The sequence below is a fragment of the Ruditapes philippinarum genome, unplaced genomic scaffold (genome assembly GCF_026571515.1).
Source record: "Ruditapes philippinarum isolate M1 unplaced genomic scaffold, ASM2657151v2 ctg14495_1_1_1_1, whole genome shotgun sequence".
NCBI classification, from domain to species: domain Eukaryota; kingdom Metazoa; phylum Mollusca; class Bivalvia; order Venerida; family Veneridae; genus Ruditapes; species Ruditapes philippinarum.
Window position 1 is genome coordinate 2171 of NW_026855705.1, and position 20636 is coordinate 22806.

General features: G+C 33.4%; 2 protein-coding genes across 3 annotated transcripts; one reads left to right on the plus strand and one right to left on the minus strand.

The window, feature by feature from the left end:
- Nucleotides 1–1509: 1509 nt before the first annotated feature.
- On the minus strand, nucleotides 1510–6899 carry LOC132744141 (bis(5'-adenosyl)-triphosphatase enpp4-like). The gene is made up of 4 exons (XM_060732758.1): nucleotides 5827–6899; nucleotides 5025–5195; nucleotides 4158–4388; nucleotides 1510–3497 (listed from the first exon to the last, which is right to left on the minus strand). Exons 1-4 carry the CDS (start codon nucleotides 6731–6733, stop codon nucleotides 3301–3303), a joined length of 1506 nt encoding a protein of 501 aa, XP_060588741.1. The 5' UTR covers nucleotides 6734–6899; the 3' UTR covers nucleotides 1510–3300.
- A 143-nt stretch (nucleotides 6900–7042) lies between these two features.
- LOC132744142 (translocator protein-like) lies at nucleotides 7043–19264 on the plus strand. Of its 2 annotated transcripts, none has more exons than XM_060732761.1 (4): nucleotides 7043–7151; nucleotides 17210–17332; nucleotides 17869–18084; nucleotides 18816–19264. In XM_060732761.1, the coding sequence occupies exons 2-4, from the start codon at nucleotides 17210–17212 to the stop codon at nucleotides 18984–18986; spliced, it is 510 nt and encodes a 169-aa protein (XP_060588744.1). In that variant the 5' UTR covers nucleotides 7043–7151; the 3' UTR covers nucleotides 18987–19264. The 2 variants fall into 2 exon arrangements, with proteins under 2 accessions (XP_060588744.1, XP_060588742.1); XM_060732759.1 differs by lacking the exon at nucleotides 7043–7151 and adding an exon at nucleotides 11471–11591.
- Nucleotides 19265–20636: the final 1372 nt, after the last annotated feature.

Here is a 20636-nt window from a genome sequence, read left to right on the forward strand (position 1 = left end):
CAGTTTTCCTTCAATAACCGAAAACAATTCATTACTTAATAATCTATTTCATCATGTGTTAAATTGGAATGTATTATCTAACAAGAGGGCTTGTCACAGGGAGACAGCGAACTCGGACTAAAAAATACTGGACGCAGTGAGCGACGAAAACTATTCGAAAGAAAAAATCCATTATGTATAATTATGTATTAAGTTATAGAAAAAAAAATAACATTTGTGTTAACATTAATTCCAAGATCAAGGGGAATAATTCTAGAAATAGTCATCCTAGAGTTATGGACCTTGTCACACAACATTTGTGTAATGATAAGAAATGTATATTTGAAGTTTGAAGTAGATACCTTAAAAAGTAAAGAAGTTATTATATTTCTTTAAGAAAATCCTAAGTTCAAAGACAGATAAATCTGTAAATATTGCTTCAAGAGTTATGAACATTGTCACATAAAATGTAATTGATGATAAGGAATAAGTATTTGAAGTTTGAGGTAGATACCTTTAAAAAATAAAAAAGTTACAATAAAAAATAACATTTTTCTAGTAAAAAAATCTAAGTTTATGGAGAGATAATTCTTGCAATATTGGTGCTAGAGTTATGAACCTTGTCACATAAGATGTGGATGGTGATAACGTAAAATATATTTTGAAGTATGAAGTTGATCCCTTTAAAAATAAATAAGTAACAGTAAAAAATAATATTTTTTATGGAAAATTCTAAGTTCAAAGGGAGCTAAATCTAAAAATATTGGTGCTAGAGTTATGAACCTTGTCACATAAGATGGGGATGATGATAACGTAAATATATTTGAAGTATGAGGTTGATCCCTTAAGAAATAAAGAAGAAACAGTAAGAAATAGTATTTTTTGAGGAAAAATTCTAAGTTCAAGGGGGAGATAAATCTGAAAATATTGGTGCTAGAGTTATGAACCTTGTCACATAAGATGGGGATGATGATAAGGTACATATATTTGAAGTATGAGGTTGATCCCTTAAGAAATAAAGAAGTAACAGTAAAAAATAGTATTTTTTAAGGAAAATTCTAAAGTTCAAGGGAGATAAATCTGAAAATATTGGTGCTAGAGTTATGAACCTTGTCACATAAGATGTGGTTGATGATAAGGAACATATATTTGAAGTTTGAAGTTGATACCTTAAGAAATGACAAAGTTTATAGTGAAAAATATTTTACTGCAGCCAAAACTTTTAATCTAAAATCTGGACGCGGAACGCCGACCCCGACGCCGGGCGAGTAGGACATCTCTCCATATACTTCGTATAGTCGAGCTAAAAAAGTAAACTTTGAGCTACGCCATGGAAACAAAACCAAAACATAAGTGGGTTTGCGACCAGCATGGGATCCAGACCAGCCTGCGCATCTTGCGCAGTCTGATAGGATTCCATGCCTGTTTCGCTTACCCAACTCTATTACATGTAGAGAAACTGATAGCGAACAGCATGGATCCTGATCAGACTGCGCTGATGCGCAGGCTGGTCTGGATCCATGCTGGTCGCAAACACACTATGTTGGTTTTGTCATGACGCCGCTCACTTATAACATCAAATTGAGTCAGCCTGGCTTATACAAAATCTTTTCACTTGTTTCAGACAAATGTATGTACTATTTGCATTGGAATGGTGAGTTGTACAAATCTGGAAAAATAGGGATTAAAGCACATGCATACAAAAAGTGGAATATGATTTCTTTATATTTTTATCTATATCTGAATATACACAAAACATCTTGGTCTGCAAATAATTTATGTGAGAAGGCAGAGAGACAAATTATGTCAGGAATATACATGTACATGTATTCTTATAAAGCAATTATTGTACAAAAGCTCTGCATGCATTGTACATGAATATATTTGCTATTATGATCTCAACATAAATTACAAAGTACAATGATGAAGGCATAAAAAATACAATCATTATTTTATCAGCAATATATTTTCTGAAAACTTTCTTCCAGTGATCAAGCAAATTTAAAAAATATTGTACTGTTAATAGCATTTATTTGACCAAAGGTGGGACTTTAAGAAGATTAATAACTTTAGTTTTTGAAGAGGTCATTAAAAATAAGTTTGATAAGAAAATCCATATATCTTCATGCATAATGCTCTATTATACATGGGCAGATTTCACTTTTGAAATGAGACCTGCTTTAAAGTGTAAAAAAAAACATTAAAAATCACAGTCATTCTGAGCAACAATAGGGATCCAAGGACCTAAGGTCTTTCACCAAAGATATATTATTGCACCAGACATAAAACCTCATCCTCAGTCTTCAAATACATATTCATATTGGACTTTCATTTCACAATTTTTAAGGCCATAATTCAGCCTTGTTTCCATCCTCAAGTGTATACGTGTACATTTTTACCCAATTAATAAAATTAAAAAAATCCCTCTTTAGCTGCATGAATCTGAATCGCGAGACCCTTGACAAAATTCTAAGAATACTTCATACTGGGTATGACAACCTATCAAAATTGAAAAACAGCTGTATAAAGCAATAGCTAGATTCAGAAATATGAAAGACAGGAAAAATGGAGTACTGATAAATTAAAGTGATTTCTAAATAAGTGACAGAACTTGTGTGTACATCTGATATCATATGGAAATTTGTTTGCTTCTGAAATTACCTTTATGCAAAGTAAAATATGTAGTACATGTATTGTTGCCAACAAACAAATATTCCCTTTTCTTTCGAAACAAAGCAAATACGCTTAACCTTTTTTTAACCTTCCCTGTTTATTTCAAATGAATTCATTTTTCTGTCGACTTAGATAAATACCTTAAGATATAAAGAAGTTATAGTGAAAAAGCGTAAAAATCAGAAATCTATCCATATATCAAGTTTCATAAAAATATTTTTAGTATTTTTTAAGTTATCACGGGATCCAGTTTTGTGGACGGACAGACGGATGGAGAGTAAAGGTAAAGTCCCCTCCGGTTAAACCTGTAGGGGACTAAAAAGTGAACACATATTTACATTTTGAAAACAAGTTAAAAAGCCAGGTTTAATGCAAAAATTACATAACATATCAACAATCAATTCATAATATCTGGAAATATGCCTCATGGCCCTTGACAACAATTTTTAATAATTCTGTCAAAGTTTGATTTAAACCCTTGAGAATAAAATGTTCATATAATAAAAGTTGGACACAAAAGTTATTCTACAGCCCAGCTGAAAGTTAACCCGCCCACTGACATTCACCAATCCAAAAACCTGTCAGAAAACCTAGGTAAAACTGATATAACAACTATGATATAACAACTATGATAACATTGCTAAAACACTAAGATTCATCATTAAAATCATCATCTGAAGAGTTGGTCATCAATGGCATTCTATCAGATTTGGAGTATCTAAAGCTGTGTGGTAACGAGAAGCTAGAGACCGCCAGTCTCCTACGCCTATGTTCCCTGTGGGCCTGACACACGGCGACCCCAAATATACCACCAACTAAACCTATCAGCAGTAATATCAATATGTCTGAAAAATAGAGAAGAAAAATATGATAAAACATTCATGGCCATATGTTAAGCAGCAGGCACTATAATCTACTGGCCACTGCTCCAAAATGTTTGAACTGTTCAGTTTTGTAGGAACTTTGTTTAAAGGAGAAGAATTAGTAACTAAACAAGACAATTTTTACAAAACACACTTTTAACATTAGTTTTTCATTTATCTACATTTAATTTCATATGTGTGCATACATTTTACTGTACCTTTACTACTCTGTTTTTGTTTTTCAGAGACAATTTAAAAAAGTTAAATTTCAAAATAGCCTCATCATTGATGTCATTTTTTTCATATGAGCTCTAAGACATTCCTTTCTGCTTTAATGTATACATTATCTGCATATAATAATATCTTGTAAAAAGTATAAATAAACATCTATAGCCTATTAACAATAAACATATATGTACAGTTTTGTTTATTTAAACTAAATTTTTGAACCAGTCTGGATCTCCATCCTGAAAACTAACCAGCAATTACTGGTGAGTGGTGACATATGACAAAAAAGGCCATGACCCTAGTAGAACTCAGACCCGCTATCCCTGAATTGAGAGACTGACCGTTAAATCAACATAAGCAATGGCTCCCCATATATAAAAAGAGTTCAAAGACATTTAAATAACAGACACTTACAGACACCAAATGTTGATGACCCTGAACTGTCTCTATTTACTAGCAGCTTAGAAACTATTTCTAATGACCCATTGTTCGGTGCCGGTTTCAATTGTAATAATTTACACATGAGTGGATATATGTCAACATTGTCAAATGTATCAACTTTTGCTCCCGGCTTGAAATCCGGACCCATGGCAATGAAGAAAGGATGCATACTGGTTAAACTGTTGTTGTAGCCATGTTCTCCATCTGAAAATAAACAAGTGGGTTAATACAATGTAACCTTTTTTACAAGACATATGCCTCACTGGTGGCATAGATTTAATTCTTTCTTATGTTATAACTTGATTGACAAAAACAGGAGATGGCATACTGTGTGTTAGTATTTCAGTTTAAACATTTATTTATTTATGCCCTTATTATAAAGAAGGCAGCAATAGTTGCTAATTTGATATGTTCTTGACCACTTCCTGGAACTACCAATTACTGAGGTCATAATTATGAGGAAACATGGTCCTGACCTAAGAAGGACTCAAACTCACAATCCCTGGGTTGAGAGGCAGACACTAACCAAAAGGCCACTGCTCCTTCAATTAGTACATAGTTTTTCCAGTAGTTAAGTTTAACATATTTTATTTAGCAAATTTACAAGCATATATCATTTTACAGCACAATAATAGATATATATATATATTGATTTGAAAACAAGCATAACACATATCAATTCCTTTCCATGATGGAGTTTCAATTGTCTTGAATTTATCATTTCACGAACATGATTTACATTTCAATATTGATCTAAATTAACAAAATATTGTATAATTTATTAAATTTCCCAGTACATGTAATTAATTCATCAGATACAAGAAAAAGAATATTACTTACTAACTCCAGCCGAGCCATTGTATGATATCCAGTAATGTTCCTCAGGCTCAAGGATAATCGCTGGGATTCTACGATTATTTGTATAATGGTACTCTGGTGGAATATCCTTCTTGCGGTAAACATGAGCATGAGGAATTCTTGATAAATTTTGGAAAATCTCATCTTCCAACTCTGAAAGAATATGTTTTTAAAAAAAATACATATAACAGATTAACAAGTTTCTTTGAGTATGTGTAATGTTTTTCTTCTATAAAACAAGTTATCCCTTACTAAGACCGTGAGTTGATCAAACCTGATAGCCCATAATTATGGATTGTTTATGGATGGAGGATTGTTTCTCATAATGTTTACCGTGATGCCCAGTGGTACTAGCAGAAATAACTTTTGATTGACAGGTAAGTGACATTACACTAAGTGGACTATATATACATGTAGCTGAGTCTGACTGTGACAGGTGAATTAACAGGCTACATTATACATAGTTATACTAGTAAAGTATATTAACATTACACTATTATCATTATAAATGTATCTTATGAGATTTTTAACCCTTACTCTAATAAATTTTTTAAATGGACTTGTTCAGCTCCCATTTTTTAACTGTCCATAATCAGTTTAAGGATATTTGAAGATCAAAATTAAAATTTAAGCAGCCAACAGTATGGAGCCTGGTCAGACTGACAGCATGGATGTGCATGCTGGTCTGGATCTACATGTATCTATATTGGTAGTTATTGGGCTATTAAATTCAGTTCCAGCAGGTTAATTTGCAAGCAGCTCTTTTGCAACCCCAATATTTTACCTTTAGATGCAGGAAATATTCCAGCCACAGGATTCTTTGATGTGATGTTATAGGAATTCAAACTAATGTAATCATCTAAATTGATCTTTAAGGTATCATTCTTAACTGGTGTGGGTGTCATCCCATGGTCACTGGTAACAATAATGTTGGTAGTTTCTAGTAATTTATTGTCTTCCAAGTCATATAAAATATCTCCCAATAAGTTATCCAGCTGATATATTTTACTCAGAACTTCTTTTGAGTCAGGACCAAATGCATGGCCTGTTTCATCAGGCTCATTTTCATAATACAGGCCTAGATTTATTGGATAATCATCTTTGAACCATTTAATCATTTTCTTGGCTCTTTCCTTCATTGTCAAGCCATCAAATGCTGACTCAGTTTTGTAAGCTAAAATTCCTTTGACTATTGCGAGACCTCCTGGCCAAGCTAAAACACCTGACCTGTGTTGAGTATCTTGCCTCTGATTTGTTACCCATATTGGTTCTCCACCATTATCCCACCATTTTGAATCACGGGCATCTTTGTCAAGCCAACCATGGAATGTTTCTTTGAATGCAGGATCATACATAACATTGCCAACTACACCATGAGATTCTTCATAAAGACCAGTTGCAATTGTAAAATGATTTGGAAGCGTTTTAGTCAGAAATGTATTTTTTATGCCATGAATTGCCCATCCGCCATCATTTATCATCCTGTGAAAACTTGTCAAGTTGTTTGCTTTATGGATATAATCCCATCTAAAACCATCAAATGATATGACCAACAATCTGTTTGCACTTCTAGCTGAGACTGATTGAAAAACACCCAGGAAGACAACAAGGCAAAGTGATTTAAAATATTTCAGTGTAAATGATTTCTTTAAAATGAATATAAAATTGCATCCAATTTCAAAGGAAACCATTTTTGTTGATTAATAAACTAACAAAAAGTTTCTTATTACAGAATGTCTTAACTGTTATATCAGCTGGATTGTATATTCAGACATTTATGATTTAACTTTAAATGTATAAATGATAATTCTGAATTTTTTGTTTACATTTTTCCATGATGTAAGCACAATTAACTTGTATTCAATTTCCACAAAAATGTGATCGGATCGTAATATATAATTCAAACTTGTAAAAGGAAAAATGTCAAGGAATAGAAATTCAAGTGTATGATACTTATTAACATATACTTTTTCCAGCTTATTTTCATTAGCATAAGCAGCCGGAGAAAAAAGGGAGGTTACTCACCTGCAAATCACCTGACTGTGCCGGCCTGTGAAAGTCGAACTGTGCAAAGCTGTGCACGAACAACTGTAACTTTATAATTTTGATGTAAGTTGCTGTAGCTCAATTGATAACGAACACAACATTTGAATACAGTAACGTACGATGACAAACAGTTGAAGTACGATGACGAAAACAAATGCTTCAACGATTTCCGCATAATTTTATTCTCTCCCTTGGAACGTTACGAGTTACTCCCCCTAACTATCTGTTCATCCTCTGACAATTTTCCTCCCTACCTCAAATTTAACATATTATATGCAGTCAATTCTTCCCCTATTGATGGCAGCTGATTTGTGCCATTCATATTTTTTGGCCCTGCCAAGCGAAAAGTTGAGAATTAAGAAGTTGCAATGGTGCGGGCGCGAGTGAAAACATACTTATTAGTAAGCGGGAACACAGGGCGAAATCAATTAAATAAAACTTCGCCCAACAGGGGCGCAGAGGTAGATTTAAGAAATAAAACGGCTATATCCTGGATTAGACCCCGGGGTCTAAACCAGGAGTATATATACACAGACGCTTGGGGGTCAGATCCTGCCCCGCAACGTGATACACCCCTGTAAACACTCTACCAAAACTATTTTAATATTTAAACACGAATGGTACATCTATTACAACGATAAAAATGGTTTTCAAACAATTTTTATGTATATGAAAAAATACCGTATACCATCAAGTCTCAATAAAGTAAAGATTGCAGACTCCAAAATGTAAACACGATCACCCTTGTATAATAAAACCTTTATAAATCATTATTAAATGAACCTTACCGTGACTTTTCCGGTGTAAATCAATAGAAAATAGAATTATCTCCTAGATGCAATCAGAATAAACATTTATACATCTCATTGTAATATGAAAATCAACATTTAATTAAAACCGAAAGTAAATTTTGCGTTCTGTCCAACCAATACGAGACCTAATCCCGGCTCTGCGTGGAGCGCTTGTCAAGCCGGTATCCAAACGGTGTACATGCTTTCGACTAGATATCTACTCGAGCATTATATCCTCGTGTCCCGCGTATTAGCTGTCTGCAAACGCTCGTTTAAAAGACATTTATTTGTAAGAAAACTATTACCAAGATGCACAGTGTGTTGTTTCCCAAGTTTTTTTTTTATTCTATAAAATGTACAATTTAAATATTTGAATTTGGACATGAGGATAGAATGCTCGAGTAGATATCTAGTCGAAAGCATGTACACCGTTTGGATACCGGCTTGACAAGCGCTCCACGCAGAGCCGGGATCAGGTCTCGTATTGGTTGGACAGAACGCAAAATTTACTTTCGGTTTTAATTAAATGTTGATTTTCATATTACAATGAGATGTATAAATGTTTATATTCTGATTGCATCTAGGAGATAATTCTATTTTCTATTGATTTACACCGGAAAAGTCACGGTAAGGTTCATTTAATAATGATTTATAAAGGTTTTATTATACAAGGGTGATCGTGTTTACATTTTGGAGTCTGCAATCTTTACTTTATTGAGACTTGATGGTATACAGTATTTTTTCATATACATAAAAATTGTTTGAAAACCATTTTTATCGTTGTAATAGATGTACCATTCGTGTTTAAATATTAAAATAGTTTTGGTAGAGTGTTTACAGGGGCGTATCACGTTGCGGGGCAGGATCTGACCCCCCAAGCGTCTGTGTATATATAAAGTTCATTCCGTTTTCCTTAGTGTATTATATACAAGTTTTACTCCTGAAAAATACATAGGGGTCTAAACCAGGAGATTGCCGAAATTAGGTGCTACCTATGGCACGGAAAGCTCTTATGAATTATGATTTTAGCATAACATGTTAAATGTACAAGCAAACCTGACCTTTCTTGCAGGTAGTTTGTACCGTAAACAAAATGAATAAATTGGTGGTGTTCAACCTATCATCGGAGCGCTCGGAATATTCCGAAAATCTCCGAACCTAAAGGGGGGCCACTGCGCATACGTCAGCGTTTGGAAAATCCAGTCCGCCATTTGTTAATCTCTGATCACAACAGTTGTTGTTTTAAGCGTTATTTTTTTAATGTGCTAATTTATCAAAAAGGATATGTTAAAGTAACTTTGTTATAATTATAATCGTAATAATAGTTCTAATCAATAAAATGCATGTTTATTTTCTGATTTTGAGCATCATTCTTTTACCGGAAGTGTTATTTAGCAAGCGTCTGCTAGCAATAGTCCGAATAATATAGACACTCATAAAAAGCGCTCTGATATCTATATTTAGCTCAAAAGGATTTCAAAATGGCGGCGCCCAGTTAACTTAAGATTTTTTCATAGCTCATTAGGTATAGGATATATATTTTTTTGAAATTTTCATTTAGTTTTAATTTGATTTCATAGGAATTGATAGGCGTCATACATGTTATCTAAGAGCGCTACAGCCCTCGCGGGGCCTTCGGCCCGCTCGGTTTTTCCACGTATTAGACGTTACAAAGTTGTTATAGTTTTTGTCGGTCAAGCCTGAGTCAAACAGTTTTTGCTCATAAACGCATAACATCATAAAAAATTCAAAAAAGGTCTATTATCTTGCTTTTCAAGCTTTATTCAAAAGCTTATCTTCTTTTCTCAATCATAAACTAATCTCAAACAATGTACTTATCAATTTAAAATAAGATATAAACATCAATCTATTTTTGTCTATCAGCCATACTGGTTAAGTAAGGTGTTTTACAGATTGATTCCAAATTTTTGGATGGAAAAATATATTCGAACATGCTGACGGTGCATGGGCAATTATTTCGTTAAAACAAGAACGTGTTTGTTAAACACAAATGCCCCCGGCTCAGATTCTTGTCAGTAGCAATATTTAAAAAAATGTCTACCCATTCACTCAGTTATAGACAGAAAAATTGCCAAAAAATTGTAAACACAAGTTATATAGCTTGACAAAGTCATGGCATTTTGTAATTGTGAAAAATATAAGTTGCCAAGTCATTGCTCTGACTGAAAAATATTCAACTTCATGCAAGTTATCTTCCTACCAAATATGAAATAAACCTGTCATTAAATAAAGGCTGTATGAGCAAAAGTGTAAAAATCTATTTTGAGCACTGGTGACCTTGACCAAACTGACCCCTAGCTCTATCCAAAAGAAGAATTCCATGTAAGTTATCTTCCTACCAAATATGAAATACATCTGTCAATAAATAAAGGCTGTATGGGCAAAAGTGTAAAAATCTATTTTTAGCACTCAGGTGACCTTGACCCAACTGACCCCTTACTCCATCCAAAGGAAGAATACCATGCAAGTTATCTTCCTACCAAATATGAAATACATCTGTCAATAAATAAAAGCTGTATGGGCAAAAGTGTAAAAATCTATTATTAGCACAAGTGACCTTGACCCACTGATCCTACCCCAATCAAAAGGATGAATACCATGCAAGTTATCTTCCTACCAAATATAAATATATCTGTCACTTAATAAAGGCTGTATGAGCAAATGTGTAAAAATCTATTTTTAACACTGGTGACCTTGACCCAACTGTCCACTAACTCCATCAAAGTTTATGTTTCTATCAATTATAAATAACATCTGTCCAGAGAATAAGGTTACTACACCTGTGAAAATGTAAAAATCTATTTTTAACATTGGTGACCTTGAAATTGGTAACATTGACCTTGACCCAAATGACCCCTTACTACACCCAAAGAAGGAGGACCTCCCTTGGCATGTTTGTATTAAACTAAGACATCAACTAAAAAAAAAAAGGCTGTATGAGCAAAAATGTTTATATTTATTTCTTAAACCAGTGACCTTGACCCTAGAGACCGCTTACTCCACAAAAAATTAGAGGACCATCAAAGGTATCCACCTACTTAATATGAAAGATATCATTAAAGAAATTAAGCAATTAGGAGAAATTTAAGATAAATCCAACTTGCCGAAATAGGTTAACCAGACAAGGCCCTATTTTCAAAGTGAAAAAAGGGATATAACTTGGCAATATCATGTACTTTGTATTGATAAGTAAGTGTGGAAATTATAAAGCCATTAGTATAGATAGAACTTAAGATATTTTCAACTTGCCGTTTTAGGTTAACCATTGTGCTGAAAAGGGCAATAACTTGGTAAATATGAAAGCCAGAGTTATGTAACTTGCCCAGATCATGTACTTTGTATTGATTAGTAAGTGTGTAAACTTAGAAGCCATTGGTACTGATTTAGGTAGAATTTAAGAAAAATCCAACTTGCCGTTCTAGGTTAACCTCATACGGACAGACGGATGGACGGTTCAATTACTATATGCCCGGGGGGGGGGGGGGGGCATAAAAATAGTCTGTTAGAATCTTCTGAGTAATTTTCTGTTAGAATCTTCTGACTCAGTTATACGCTTGCATTTTAATAAGCCAATCAGATTTCGCGCACTGTATGGTGACCATTTGTTTATGGGCTGTATAAGGAATTTAATTGCATGAGAGGATTTAATCACGATTTTTCGGATGTGACAGTTAAATTATTTTGTCAAAAGGTATTTATTTTTTAGTTTTGTTCATTAATAGGTCAAAATTAATGTAAATTTTTCGTTCCGCCTGATTTTCTGGCATACCATGCTATGGGTTTTTGAGCAACTTCGATATAACGTTGCTTTGCCTAGAAGCAAAATTATCTGAAAGTGACGTCATATTTATAGGACTATCCACGTCCCAGCCATTTTAACTTGTCAGCTCTTGACTTTTGCTTGGCGTGGTCGCGGGGCAAAAGACACACAAATTAGTGGGTTCGCAGGGTGAAAACCAGGTGGCACAAATCAGCCATCATACCTATTTCATTTATTTTTAGCTCGACTATACGAAGTATATGGAGAGCTGTCCTACTCGCCCCGGCGTCGGCGTCCAGATTTTAGATTAAAGTTTTGGTGCAGTAAAATATTTTTCACTATAACATTGTCATTTCTTAAGGTATCAACTTGAAACTTCAAATATATGTTCCTTATCATCAACCACATCTTATGTGACAAGATTCATAACTCTAGCACCAATATTTTCAGATTTATCTTCCCTTGTACTTAGAATTTTCCTTAAAAAATACTATTTTTTACTGTTACTTCTTTATTTCTTAAGGGATCAACCTCATACTTCAAATATATTTACCTTATCATCATCCCCATCTTATGTGACAAGGTTCATAACTATAGCACCAATATTTTCAGATTTATCTCCCCTTGAACTTAGAATTTTCCTCAAAAAGTACTATTTCTTACTGTTTCTTCTTTATTTCTAAAGGGATCAACCTCATACTTCAAATATATTTACGTTATCATCACCCCCATCTTACGTGACAAGGTTCATAACTCTAGCACCAATATTTTCAGATTTATCTCCCCTTGAACTTAGAATTTTCCTCAAAAAGTACTATTTCTTACTGTTACTTCTTTATTTCTAAAGGGATCAACCTCATACTTCAAATATATTTACGTTATCATCATCCACATCTTATGTGACAAGGTTCATAACTCAAGCACCAATATTGCAAGAATTATCTCCCCATAAACTTAGATTTTTTTACTAGAAAAATGTTATTTTTTATTATAACTTTTTTATTTTTAAAAGTATCTACCTCAAACTTCAAATACTTATTCCTTATCATCAATTACATTTTATGTGACAATTTTCATAACTCTTGAAGCAATATTTACAGATTTATCTCTCTTTGAACTTAGGATTTTCTTTAAGAAATATAATAACTTCTTTACTTTTTAGCTCGACTTTTCTATGAAAAGGGGAGCTATCCTACTCGCCCCGGCGTCGGCGTTGGCGTCACACCTTGGTTAAGTTTTTCGTACCACCCCACTTTATTTCAGAAGTATTACAAGTATGGCTTTGAAACTTACCATACTTGTTCACCATCATAACCTCCATCTACAGACAAGAGTACATAACTCTGTCAAGGTTTTTGACAGAATTATGGCCCTTTTTTGACTTAGAAAGTGTATTGAGCTTGGTTAAGTTTTTTGTACCACCTCACTTTATTTCAAAACCATTGAGAGGTATTGCTTTGAAACTGACCATACTTGTTTACCATCACGACCTTCATCAACAGACAAGAGGACATAACTCTGTCAAGGTTTTTGACAGAATTATGCCCCTTTTTGACTTAGAAAATACATTGAATATGGGTAAAATCCACTTATTGCCTTAACCCTTTGAGATATTGCTTTGAAACTTTTAATGCTATTTCACATCATTACCCCCATCTGTACGCAAGAGAAGGTAACTCTGTCAAGGATTTGTTTTAAAAATTAAGGCCTTTTATCGACTTAGAATCTTGGTTAAGTTTTTAGTACCAGTCCACTTTTTGACTGAACTGTTTGAGATATTAATTTGAAAGTTGGAATACTTGTTTACAATCATGATTCCCAAACATGTCCAGGAGAAGGTAATTCTGTCAAAGATTTTATTTGAATTATGGCCCTTAACTGTCAATGTTTTGTATTATAGGCAAGCACTAAAAAACTCAACTCAGTTTTTTTTTCTTTCTTACCAGCCCTCTTTTGACTTAAACATTTCAAACTTTGCTGCAGTGTTCAAGGGTATCACACAATTCAGTAAAATAATTCTTCACTAAATATCTTAATGCTCATGGCCATTGTTCACTTTAAAAATACAGAGATTCTTGTATTGCCTTTTACTGCAAAAACTTTTTTTATTGGCAAGCAATAAAAAAGTCGAGCGCGCTGTCTTACGGACAGCTCTTGTTAAGGTATCTACTTCAAACTTCAAATATATATTTCTTATCATTACACAAATGTTGTGTGGCAAGGTCCATAACTCTAGCATGACTATTTCTAGAATTATTCCCCATGATCTTGGAATTTATGTTAACAAATGTTATTTTTTTACTATAACTTAATACATAATTATACATAATTGATTTTTCTTTCATAGTTTTGTCCTCCTTACTGCGTCCAGTATTTTATTAGTCGAGCTTCGCTGTCTCCTGTGACAGCTCTTGTTCTTTACACACTTATTAACCATTATGCCCCCAAACTGTACACAGGAGGAGGTCACTGTATTGAGCATTTTGACAGAGTTATACCCCTTTTTTGACTTACAATTTATGTTAAGGTTTGCTTAGTTACCATCTCAAATATTTTCAAAGATCATTGATATATGGCTTTGAAACTTTCCTCACTTGTTCACCATGATGCCCCCATGTAAACAAGAGGAGGTAACTCTAGCAAGCATTTTGACAGAATAATGCCATTTTTGAACTTTGAATTTACATTAAAGTTTGTGAACCACCTCAGATAATTTCATATTCCATTGACATAGACTTTGAAACTAGTGAAATTGTATACACTTCAAGAGCATAATAGGACACTCTCCAAGGCCTTTAACTGTAACATGGATTTGAAAAGAAAATTGGCCCTTTTGTGAACTTAGAAAGCCTCTTTTACTATCAAGCACGAAAAATAGTCGAACGTACTACTTACAGCTCTTGTTCAACTTAGAATTTATTTTAAAGTTTAATTGTGTACCACCTCAGATAATTTCAAAGTCCATACACATCTGGCTACTTTGCACGATCCTAATTGCAACCAGTGCACAGGAGGAGGTCACTATATCAAGCTTTTTTTACTATATAATGCCGCATTTTTACTATCAAGCACTATAAAGAATAGTCAAGCACACTGTCCTACTGACATCTCTTGTTTTATAATTTAATATTTCAGCAACTGACTAAGAGAATGATAGAAAATGATCTAGCAATATTTTTTATTCAGGAAATAGATATCAGTTTTGAGTGCATTTGTGTAGAAGAATGCACGTTTCGAGTTAAAAGGTGTAGGAATATGATGTGATTAATTACAAAGCATTTGAACAATAAACTGTGCATTGTTATACTATAAAGCAAGCAAAATTAATATCTGGTGGTAAATAATGTAAAATCAGTCATATGTTGTACATAACCTGTAAATGATTATTGAATCTTTAATTTTTATACCCCCAAAGGGAGGCATAATATAAACGCACTGTCTGTCTGTCTGTCCGTCCGTCTGTCCCACTTCATTTGTGTCTGGACTGTAACTTTGTCATACATTGAGAGATTATGAAATAACTTGGCACAAATGTGTACCACATCAAGACGATGTGTTCTGCTAAGAACCATGTCCCTGACTCAAAGGTCAAGGTCACAATATCATTTTGAAGTTTCACATTATCGCAATTAGAGTAAATAGGTACACACATTCGTGTCCGTACTGTAACTTTGTCATGCATCGAATGATTTTAAAATAACTAGGCATAAATGTCTACCACATCAAGGCGATGTGTCACGTCTAAGAATTTCTACCTCAAAGGTCAAGGTCACACTAACATTTTGAAGTTTCACATTATCACAATTAGAATTAATAGGTACACACAATCGTGTCCGGGCTGTAACTTTGTTGCATGGAAGGATTTTAAAATAACTTGGCATAAATGTCTACAATATCAAGACAATGTGTTGCGTCCAATAATCACGTCCCTTCCACAAAGGTCAAGGTCACACTGCTTTTTTGAAGTTCACTTTATCACAAATAGAGTTTATAGGTACACACATTCGTGTCCGGGCTGTAACTTTGTCATGCATCGAACAATTCTAAAATAACTAGGCATAAATGTCCCCACTTACACAAAATCATGTCCAGACTGTAACTTTGTTATGCATTGAGGGATTTTGAAATAATTTGGCACAAATGTCTATCTCACAGCAACATTTTGTCGCATCCAGGAACCATTTCCCTTCTTCAAAGGTCAAGGTCACACTTATATTTTGAATGTTCATGCTATCACAATTAGAGATTACAGGTACAATAATACATTGTACAAAGAACAATATTCAGCAATTTGTTACTTTCACATAATACCTTCATGCTTAAAAAAACCCTTTCGGGGCATTTGTCACTTGGGTGACAGCTCTTTTTTTTTTCCTTTTCTTAAAATGTTAGTTTTTTTGTGTGTTTTTTGTGTCGCCTCTACGGAGTAGTGGCGACATATAGGGATCACTTCTCCGTCGTCTGTCTGTCTGTCTGTCCGTCCGTCCGTCACAAAACTTGTCCGGACTACTCCTCATAAACTACTGGTGCAACTTCATCCAAACTTTACAGGAATGATCAGTACCAAGTCTAGTTGTGCATATTGTCAGCATTTTCCGGTTCAATGATTTTTGCCAGAGTTATGGCCCTTTAATAATTTTTAATTTTAAAGTTTGTCCGGACTACTTCTCTTATACCACTAATGCAATTTCAGTGAAACTTTACAGGATTGATCTGTAGCTCAAGTCCTTGCGCATATTGCACGGGTTTTCCGGTTGAATGATTTTTGGCCGAGTTATGGCCCTTTGATAAAAAGGTGTTTTTTTCTGTGTGTTGCCAGATACACAAAAGCTTGTCCGGACTACTCCTCATAAACTCATAACTGGTGCAATTTTATCCAAACTTTACAGGAATGATCAGTATCAAGTCTAGTTGTGTATATTGTCAGCATTTTCCGGTTCAATGATTTTTGTCAGAGTTATGGCCCTTTAATAATTTTTATTTTTAAAGTTTGTCCCGACTACTTCTCTTATACCACTTATGCAATTTCAATGAAACTTTACAGGATTGATCTGTAGCTCAAGTCCTTGTGCATGTTGCATGGGTTTTCTGGTTGAATGATTTTTGGTCGAGTTATGGCCCTTTGATAAAAAGGTGTTTTTTTCTGTGTGTTGCCAGATACACAAAAGCTTGTCCGGACTACTCCTCATAAACTACTGGTGCAATTTTATCCAAACTTTACAGGAATGATCAGTACCAAGTCTAGTTGTGCACTGTCCGTCTGTCTGTCCGTCTGTCACAAAATTTGTCCCAACAATGAACATGAAATTGGCCATCATGAGGCGACACATGTGATTACTGATCGCTCTTAAATAATTGTTTTTTTTTTTTCAGAAATATTTTGGCTGATCTGCAGGCAGGCAGCCTTAAATAAAAAAACAAACAAAAAAAACAATGTTTCCTTTCTTCCCTGTGATGGTTCAAGAATCATTGTAACAGTTGATTTGAGTGTAATATTATTCAATTTTTATCGCAAGATAATGTTATAAATTATGAACTTTTTTTTTTAGATGGCCAATTACCTGAAACCAGTTGCAGCCATTTTGCTGCCAAATATTGGAGGATATCTTGGTAGTTTTGTAACAAGAGCACAGACAAGACCCTCTAAACCTGGGGAGATTACATGGTATCAGGTACATGTATAATTAGCTCATTTATGATAGTTCATATGACTATTCTTCAGTAATATTTTAATTCCTAAGCATTTATGATATTATAATTTTAAAGTGAATTGGTCCATAATGGAAGGTCTGTATTACAATGAATTATTACATTGATAGTATTTAGTATCAGACATATTTACAAACCATGAAATAATTATACATGAAAGTTGTTGGCAATGGTCAAATAGCTTGGGGAGGGGGTGGGGGGGGGCTTCATGGCTTCCAGGTTTAACTCAAAGTCATTGACTTACACCACTTGCCCCACATCTCTGTGGATTAACATCACATTCAGAAAATTTCAGATTCTTTCATGTGATGAAGGTACATGTATCAAGCTAGATTTAAGGGTGCCTTGGCTTATGCATCAAACCATACACTACATAGCATCTGAGGTTTTCTAGGACTTTTCTCAACCAGTAAAGCTGGAAATTCATCATTTTATCGTTATAGATGATTTTGTGACATTAAATGAATATGATTTTCATTTTTTTCTCTTTGTATGTTAGGCATTGAAGAAACCATCATTTCAACCTCCGTCATGGCTGTTTCCACCAGTTTGGACGGGCTTGTTCTGTTCTATGGGGTATGCATCCTACATGGTTTACCGTGACGGTGGAGGGTTTGAAGGTGAGGCTGCTCTACCTCTTGCTTGCTATGGGACAAGTTTGGTACTCAACTGGGCATGGTCACCTATCTTTTTCAAGTACAAGAAACTTGGTCTGGTTAGTATAGTTTCTGTTTAATTATAATTATACAGCTTGCTTTTATTTAGTAAAATACCTCTATATTTTCACTTTTATTATTAGTTATAATGGTTTTTGACAGGTTATATAGCCATATATAAACAGTTGTTTGGAAATATAACCCAAGCCAGGTGACGGTTATATTCTTACAACTGTCAGAAATATTTAAAACAAATTTATAATACAGCAAGCATCTTTTATTAGAGAAAAAAGTGAGATTTCTTCATAAATTGATGGCAGCCTTGTATATAAATCTATATACATTTTGTACATTGTAAACATCACAATTATCCAAAATAGCAATGTTACAAACATGCAGTATTATAAAAGTTTATCAAAATGTTTTTATTCATAAGGTATGCTGGTATGTAGAACTAAGTCATATGCACAATATATTACTATCATTGAAAGGTAATATATAAATTTAAACAAAAATTAATGAATTATTATACATTTAGAACACTCTAGATCAAATGAATAATTTTATATAAAAAAAATTGCTCCTAATTTGCTATTAGAAAAAAGGACATCATGTTTGTGTCATCCGATCATGGTCTTAACTACATGTATTTGCTATTCAGTCAGTTCATATTTTAAAATTTTCCAAAGATATGATGAATGGCTTTGTTCAGATTGAAAGATGAACAAGTCAATGTTAGATATGTTAGTGTGTTAAGAGTTAAGTAAAAGATACTGTTTAATATTTGCAGGCATTCGCTGAGATACTAGGATTATGGGGCTCTATTGTTGCTACTATGGCAAGTTTTTACCAAGTGAATCCAACAGCAGCGTATATACTTATACCGTACCTAGGCTGGGTCAGCTTCGCAAGTGTAATTAACTTCTGCATCTGGAGAAACAACAAAGACAGAACAGACTAAATATATAGAAACACTTACGATATACTTATGGATATAGATATAAATTTATCAGTAACAATAATGCCATTGTGCTTCAAACTAGTTGTGCTAGAAACAATTTTTTATATATTACTGCAAAATCATAAATAATCGTGGGGTACTGATTTTTGTTATTTTCATGGATAAGTCTATTCACAAATTTAAGATCCAACGAAATTTAATTTCTTTTGCTGTAAGATTATTTGGCATCACATTATTTAGTTTTATCTTTTGGAAAAATAAACAGTGCACAAATTTAAGTACCCACGAAAATGATTTTTGTGACAAAACCACCAGATTTGAAGTCCATGAAATTAAGTGAATTCACAGTAATTAATCACCCTTTACCTGCTAAATTTGTATCATGGATCTTCTTTCAGTTCACTTAAAGTTTAAGGAATTTTGATGTTAAAAAAACATGAACATGAACCTTATTTAGCCTGGCCATACGGGATTGCGGGGGTTTGGGCAGAGGCTTTAAAAACAGGGTTTAAAGGGGATTTTAGGGACTTTTTCGGGTAAAATTAGGGGGAAACAAAAAAATGTATTTTTTAAATTCAAAGAAATGATAAAAAAATTTTAAAGGGGTGAAATTTCTTGTTTAAAATTTTATATTCCCGATTCTATGCAAAAGGGAAAAAAAGATACAAAAATTTTAAAAAAAAAATTAGTTTTTCCTTTGTTAATATTTGTTTTATTTCAAATTTTTTTGTAGCATGGTCAAACCCTTTTTTTTGCCAGATTTAGAGAATAATTTATTGATAAAATTGGCTCAAAAATAAAAATGTTAAGTGCCCCGGTTTGGGGTTTAAAAATATTTGAATCATAATTTTCCAGATTGTTTGATTGGTTAAAAAAAAGTGCAAAACAAAAACCCTTCCAGGGACCCAATTTTGTCCCGAGGGGAAGGTTTACTTGGAAAAATTTTTGGGGAAAATTTGGTTTTTTCTCAGCAAAAGGGAAAAAGGTTTTTGAGAGGGTGTAAGAAACAAGTTGTATTACAGGGTTTTTTACCTAATAGGGTTCCCCTTTTATTTTTGATTGTGATTTTACACTTGTAATTTTATAAATTTTAATTTTGAAGAAAATTTGGGGTTGTTTTATAGCCCCCATTTTTTATAAAAAACCAAATTAAAATTTATTTTTGACCCCTTTTTATGTAAAATTTTTTTAAAAATAAAAAAAAAAAGGTGTCTATTAAAAATTTTTCCCAGTTCCCTTTTTTTACAAAAAAAACATTGAAACTTCTAGAATTATGGGTGGCCAAATTTTTTCCAAATTTCTTTAAAGGGTATTTTTTAAAAACCCATGCATGTTTTACAGTGTAAAGTTGATGCACTTAAAATTTTTAAAATTTCTCAAAAATTGAAAAGTTGAGAAATTTTTAAATTTAATTAATGAATTTAAAAACCCGGGAAAAAAGTAGCTATAACTGGGGAAAAAATTTTTTGTAGCAAAAAGGGAAAAAAGCCTTAAAATAAAAAGCTTTTAAAAGGGAAAATTTTTTAAAAACATTTCCCGGGCATAAAGTGCCTTTAAAGGGTCAGATTATATGAGGGTCAGTGACATTTAAAAAATAAAGTAAATTAAAATTTAAGGACGGGACTATAAAGGCACCCTAGGGTACTAAAT

What these genes read in the sequence shown, in the direction of transcription:
- LOC132744141 (XM_060732758.1), bottom strand. Translation starts at nt 6,733, where the DNA reads ATGGTTTCCTTTGAAATTGGATGCAATTTTATATTCATTTTAAAGAAA. An exon ending in AATATTTCCTGCATCTAAAG is followed by an intron (nt 5,196 to 5,826) that starts GTAAAATATTGG and finishes ATATTCTTTCAG; the next exon opens with AGTTGGAAGATGAGATTTTC. An exon ending in CAATGGCTCGGCTGGAGTTA is followed by an intron (nt 4,389 to 5,024) that starts GTAAGTAATATT and finishes GTTTATTTTCAG; the next exon opens with ATGGAGAACATGGCTACAAC.
- LOC132744142 (XM_060732759.1), top strand. Translation starts at nt 11,535, where the DNA reads ATGAGAGGATTTAATCACGATTTTTCGGATGTGACAGTTAAATTATTT. An exon ending in TTAAATTATTTTGTCAAAAG is followed by an intron (nt 11,592 to 17,209) that starts GTATTTATTTTT and finishes TTTTTTTTTTAG; the next exon opens with ATGGCCAATTACCTGAAACC. An exon ending in AGTACAAGAAACTTGGTCTG is followed by an intron (nt 18,085 to 18,815) that starts GTTAGTATAGTT and finishes TAATATTTGCAG; the next exon opens with GCATTCGCTGAGATACTAGG.